Source organism: Parasteatoda tepidariorum, chromosome 5, assembly GCF_043381705.1.
Source record: "Parasteatoda tepidariorum isolate YZ-2023 chromosome 5, CAS_Ptep_4.0, whole genome shotgun sequence".
In the NCBI taxonomy this organism is placed as follows: Eukaryota; Metazoa; Arthropoda; class Arachnida; order Araneae; family Theridiidae; genus Parasteatoda; species Parasteatoda tepidariorum.
In genome coordinates, this window is record NC_092208.1 from 9538001 (window position 1) to 9544384 (window position 6384).

Below are 6384 nucleotides of genomic sequence, written 5' to 3' on the forward strand. Positions count from 1 at the left end.
TACACCCCTGATGGCAACCATTTTTATGTACTTTTGAAAGAGTTACATCACAAAAGATATTTTCACGCCACGCAAGTACTTTTTTTGGTATTAGAATATTATATTGTAACAAAGTAATTTTGTTTAAACAAATAAAAATTAGTAACCGAATATGTAAGTGGACACTTTAATTAACATTTCAATAAAAAAAAGATTAGTTTTGCTAATTAACTAGCATTGTTTTTAACAAATGAAGCTGAAATGGCGTCTTGGGGACAATTGTAACAATAAGTAAAGGGACGATTGTAACAGCTGAAAATAAATAATCTTATGTTTACAAACCATTACTTAACTCTTTAAGAACCACCAATAGTTTCCTATATCATTTATATTATGTTGCATGTGCATTATTTTATTTGTCACCTTTCACAGCATAAATTAAAATTTTTAACCCCTTAAAGTTAAAAGTTTAACCCTTTAGGTCTCTGCTCATTATTATTTTTACTCCTAAAATATCACTACTATTTTGATCAATAAAAAAATATATCACAACTATGATAATATGTATAATTAACTATGTTTTAGTTGAATTTATGAACTGTTACAATTGACCCCGTAAGTGGGGACAATTGTAACAAGTGCACGACTGTCAAAAATTGTTAATAACTAATATAATAACATTTAAAATAAGGTTTTTTTTTCTAGTAGAGGATAGTCTACTTTACTCGTCTGTCAATTAATACTAATAATATATTGGATTTTTTGTTAGTTAAAAATAGTTAAGTAAAAAATGTTACAATTGACCCCACTCTCCCCTACTGTTTTATCAGTTATAATTGTACTACAATTAAATTTGTATGCACTTAAGACTTTTAAACTATTTTACCGTACTGTTTGGCGCAGCATGTCCTCATTCGGACCTTGTGCCACTAAATCCTACATTCAATCAATCAATCATCCTAGCATTAGCTCGATTATAAAAGCACTAAGATTCCTTCCCCTCAGGGCACGTCGTGTACTTTGGTAACTTGTCTGTTGATGTCCAATGCATCAATGATGCAAAAATTGCTTTTCTCATTTTATCGACGTTTGGAGCATTATCCACTATGGCTTTACGATAATAGTTACCGACAGTGTCAGTCAGGTGACCTTTTTTTTTCTTCCTCCAGGGCATATACCCTCACTCTTAACTCTTTAACTTTATTGCGGAGAGCAGTACCCAATCACTTCGCAATATGGTTAACGCATTCCTCTTTTACAATTGGAAAGTCCCCATACACATTTTTTTCTTTGAGGAACGCAAATGTTTTGCAGTCACCATCAGATAGAAGAACAGTATACCGCATTTTGCACAAATCCCATTTTCTGCTTTAAATTTGTTGAAATTTATTTTAGCCACGATAAAAAAAAAATTAAACAAAATATATATATATATATATGTGTAACCTGTTATGAAAAAGTGAAACTTTACTTGTAGCTTTTTTTTTTTAAGACAATGCACAAAAACAGCTTCTTTTTTATATTAGGTTTTATTTCATACCAAACTTTGAGTACATTAACATTGATACAAATGGTAAATAAATTAAAAATTTAATATACTTTTTACAATCATTTAAACTGCAGTTGAAGAAGAAATAATACACTTCTCCATTTGATTGCAAAACAAAAAATTTTTATTTTTGGCTATAAAGTAGCAGTAACGTTGTAAGCATAAACAAATACTGTTAATTCAAATAATAACAAACAGACAATTTAATTCTATTTATTTAAGCTGATTTGAAATGAGATCCACAATCCCTTGAGATGTTCTTTGGTCTCTTTATGTTTCTAAACAAAGCATAAAAAATAAATAAATAAATGCCCTTTTAACATTAAACGATACAGTTGTACTGTAAAAAAAAATTTCTTCCTTCATGTTTCAGCATTCATACATAACTTTTCCAGAAAAAAAATATAGATATGCTAGCAACATTTAGACCAATTTAAATTAGATATTCATTCAACACAAAAAAATCCTATAAAGAATTTAAAAAAAGAAAAAAAACTTCATGAAATGTATGACTTCATGAAGTAGGTTATTTACACTTTTAATATTGTCATCAATAAACAAATTTTGTTTACTATAAAACCATATTACGATAGTGAGAAATAGACATTTTTTTGAAAAGCCACACAATCTCTGGTACACAAAAAAATCAATTAAAACAGACACGAAAGCCGAACATGAATTAAAACGAAAATGTATTCAAATTGATCTGACAGCAAGATCCAGTAAGTGGTGTTAAATCCTTTAGAACAGCTCTTAGAAGATATTAGAGAATATGTTGTTATCTTGCAGTACAGCCAATGGTGGATACGATTTATTTTAGATGTAAATATAGACTACGAAGAAGTTAAGGCTACAGTGGATACCAAAATCAATAAAAACCTATGGGGAAAAAAAATTCGATTTTTTTTTTAAACTGTTTTTGATACTTTTAGAGGTACTTTATACAAAAAGCATTTTTCAAATTTGATGATTTTTCTTCGAGTTATAGGAATTTTTGGAAGTGCCACGCCCCCGACCTCTCAAATGGTTTCTCTTTTGCAACTTGTAATAAAAGTTACTTTCGAACTGAAATAATAATATATTCTACTAGTAATGCCTATTTCTTTGATCATTATGTCTTGTTTTCAAAAATCTGGCAACAGAAGCCAGATTGATTGTTTACATTTCTATGTTTTGATCTTCGTTGTATCGATTTAAGGCCTGTTTGCACGGTCCAATCTCTTGTATCCGAGAAATCGGACTGATTTCTCTGTCTTAAGCTGCCCCTACACTATCAAGCCGCTTGATCAAATGCTTGACCCTCCAATTGATGGGAGCTTCAAGCGTGCTTCAATCAACCCTTCAACCTCTTAATCTGTTTTTAAAACCGTGTGTTTGGCGCAGTATGTCCGTTTTTGGACCNGAAGCAGAACGGAGTGTGTTGCGATCGTGCTTTTGCTTTTTCGATTAAAAATAATTCTTAATAAATAATAAATCTTTTTTAATTGCTTTTTCGATTACAATGGTGTCGAATACAGATTTGGGCTTCCTAATCGCAACATTGGTTGCCGTGAAGCGGAAAAAGACGGAAAAGAAGAAACGACGGTGGTCCAAGGAGTGGTACAAACTGAGAAACCGCTTCACTCATGAACATCTCCTAAACTTCCTAAGTGATTAAGTTAGACCAAGTTCATGGTGCGGTATAGCCATTTCTGGCTCTTGCGCCAAAAACACTAAATAACTAACCTAAGTGATTCAAAACCAGAGGACTACAGGAACTTTTTGAGAATGGACCAAGAAAGTTTTGATCATCTACTGGATTTACTCCGCCCTGACATTGAGAAGACAGATACAAAGATGCGTGAAGCGATTTCTGCAAGTCAGAGATTGTCTATCACATTGAGGTACCTGTCGTCTGGCATGGATTTAGCTGATCTCAAATTCACGTGCGCCATTGCTCCACAGACTCTGCAACTCATCATAATGGAAACTTGCTCTGCAATGATCAAGGCATTGAAGGAGAACATTCAGGTTAGTAATTATAGCCAAGTAAATCTCTTTATATTTTAAGGAAGAAAGGAAAGAATTACAATTTACAAATAATTAATACAGATATTTCCCAATTTATGAACATTAGTACTGAACTGAAAACATTAGGGGCACAAGTTCACATTGAACTAAATGAGGAGAAGAACGTAGCAGCATTATCTTCATGAGACGTTGTATGGTGTAGCCGTTGGTATGATAGGCTTTCTGTTGAAGTGTGCTGTGACGGCACTGACTGGGGGTACGTTTGTCAACTATTTACTGAAGAACATGACGACGCAGGTGACGTGGCTGACCAACGAGGGAACGTTTCACAACGCACTCCTTCCCTTGTCAAGGTGTCCATTTCTGCTTCAAAAAGCGCGTCATTTATGATTTTCTCTGCGAAGCGTCGTTGGTCTAGAGCTAACTTTTTCAATTTCATAGCCCACCCCCTAGCGACAATATCTTCTTCAGTCTCAGGTCGCTTAAAATATTCAGTCGCTAGTCCCACTAATTGATCAGTGCTGTCTGGGACACCTTTCCTTTTTTTACCCGTGATAGCTCTTTTGGGAGTTCGGGGTGTAACCACGTCAGAGGGGATTCGACACTTTCCGAGTTGACTTGTGATTGCGAGTCTTCATGAGGAATCGATGGTTCCTGTAACAAAAAATAAAATACAATGAACGAAAGTTTACGAGTTTAAGCACAACAGAAATTTAATAAGTAACTACCTATTTACAGTGTTATACTATTTATACAATGTTAAATAATGCTAGTTTCGTTTTTTGTTTCTCATCTAGGTCCCAAAAACGACGGATGGATGGAAACGAGTTGCACAGGAATTCGAAGAACAATGGAATTTCCCCAACTGCGTCGGGAGCACTGACGGCAAACACGTATCAATCCAAAAACCTCCCCATTCTGGATCCTACTATTTTAATTACAAAGGTTTTTTCAGCATCGTGCTTATAGCTATTGTTGATGCAAATTATAAATTTCTGATGGTCGATGTCGGAGCAAATGGCCGAGTGTCAGATGGAGGTGTGTTGAAGAACACTTTGTTTTGGCACAAGTTGTCTGAGAACCAGCTTAATATGCCTGATCCTCGAGAGTTACCAGGCACTCCTAATAAACAATTTCCGTACGTCTTCGTTGGAGATGAAGCTTTCCAACTTCTCCCTGAATTCATGAAGCCCTACAACAGAGCTGCTTTGACGAATGAGAAAAGGATTTTCAACTATAGACTCTCACGATCCAGAAGAGACGTTGAAAATGCTTTTGGTATATTAACGAAGAGATTCAAAATACTTCAAAACACCATTAAATTTGAACCAATGAAAGCTAGAAAAATCGTAATGGCGAGTTGCCATTTGCACAACTATTTATGCTCAAAAAACAGAACCAAGTATTTGCAATCTCAGGATATTGACAGATACGATGTCCTGACTGGTGCTGTGGAACCTGGGTCATGGAGACAAGACATTGCACAGATGGTACAGCTTCAAAGAACCAAAGGCAATTCTACAGTAGAGGCAAAAAGAATAAGGGATGACTTCTGCGAATTTTTCAACACGTCTGGGTCAGTTCCGTTGCAAAGCAAGTGCCTTGTGTAATGTAGATGAATAAGTAATAACATTACTCGTAATATAAAATAAATATGAATATCTACTGTAAAAATAAAATAAAATTCTTACCTCCGAAGTATCAGTCTGTGCGATTTCCAATTGGGCTTTTATGAAGTATATTTCATTGAAATACCAAAGTGAGGGTTCAGGGATGTCATCCGCAGACGTCCCTGTCATCCCTGACGTCCCGCAGACGTCCTCGATGGCCTTGAACTCTCTGTTGAAGTTAGTTCTGAGAACATTTATTTTTTGTTTTAATTTTTTCACGGTGAAATCCGGTTTTAACTTTCTCAATGCACCCACGATTTTTTCAAGTGCCGCACTTTTTTTATTTCTTTTGAAATAGTCTTTACTTTTTACTTTCCACAACTCCGGACAATCACGATACAGATCAATCAATAAACTAATAAACTCCCGATCCGAGTTTTCGGGAGACGCGGATTGGGAAGTTGACGCCATGGCTTCCACCGAGTGACTGACGCAATGCTTAACGGAAATTGTCCTACACTATCAAGCCACTTCATCAACCGCTACAGTCATTCAGAATTTCTATCAATCACCGTCAACGCTTGGTTCAAGCGTCAAACGGGCTTCTAAACTATCAATCACGCTTGATACAATCAATTTGGTCAAGCATTTGATCAAGCGGCTTGATAGTGTAGGGGCAGCTTTAGAACATTAAAAATAATCTGAAAAAAAAACTTCATGTTCAACAACTCACATTATTATGAAATTGAATTTCAAGATAGACTGTATTATAAAAAAAATTGTGAACAGAAATTTAAATATAGTTACTTAAATAAACGATTAATAAAAAAAGCAAAACTGTAAAATTATATTCCAAGACGTCATGAAGTTGGATGATTCGTTGACACTATCTAAGTTCTTGAATATCACTGATTGGTCGGATTAAAAAAGTTGCGCATGCGCTTAAATAGCTCATGTTTTGGTTTTTATTTACAAGTTAAAGCTTTTGAAGCTGTTAAAATCGCTACCCCTAAATAATATAGTTGTAATATTACTTTTATTCATTTTATATAAAATGAATGACGAGATCATTGCGCTTCCCGCTACAATTATGGCTGTTGTTGCGGTCTCAGCTATGAAAAAAAGAGATCTAAATGGTCTAGAGCAGTGGCTCTTAAACTTTTTAAGCCGCCACCCAAATTTGAGAAATATGTTCATGTCGCGACCAAAAAAAAAAGTCGCAATTTTTTCATTGTT

At 34.7% G+C, this 6384-nt stretch overlaps 1 protein-coding gene across 1 annotated transcript; it reads left to right on the forward strand.

Moving 5' to 3' along the window:
• The first annotated feature begins 3244 nt into the window (after positions 1 to 3244).
• LOC122271188 (uncharacterized) lies at positions 3245 to 5236 on the forward strand. The gene is made up of 2 exons (XM_071180879.1): positions 3245 to 3571; positions 4336 to 5236. Exons 1-2 carry the CDS (start codon positions 3296 to 3298, stop codon positions 5146 to 5148), a joined length of 1089 nt encoding a protein of 362 aa, XP_071036980.1. The 5' UTR covers positions 3245 to 3295; the 3' UTR covers positions 5149 to 5236.
• The last annotated feature ends 1148 nt before the right edge of the window (positions 5237 to 6384 follow it).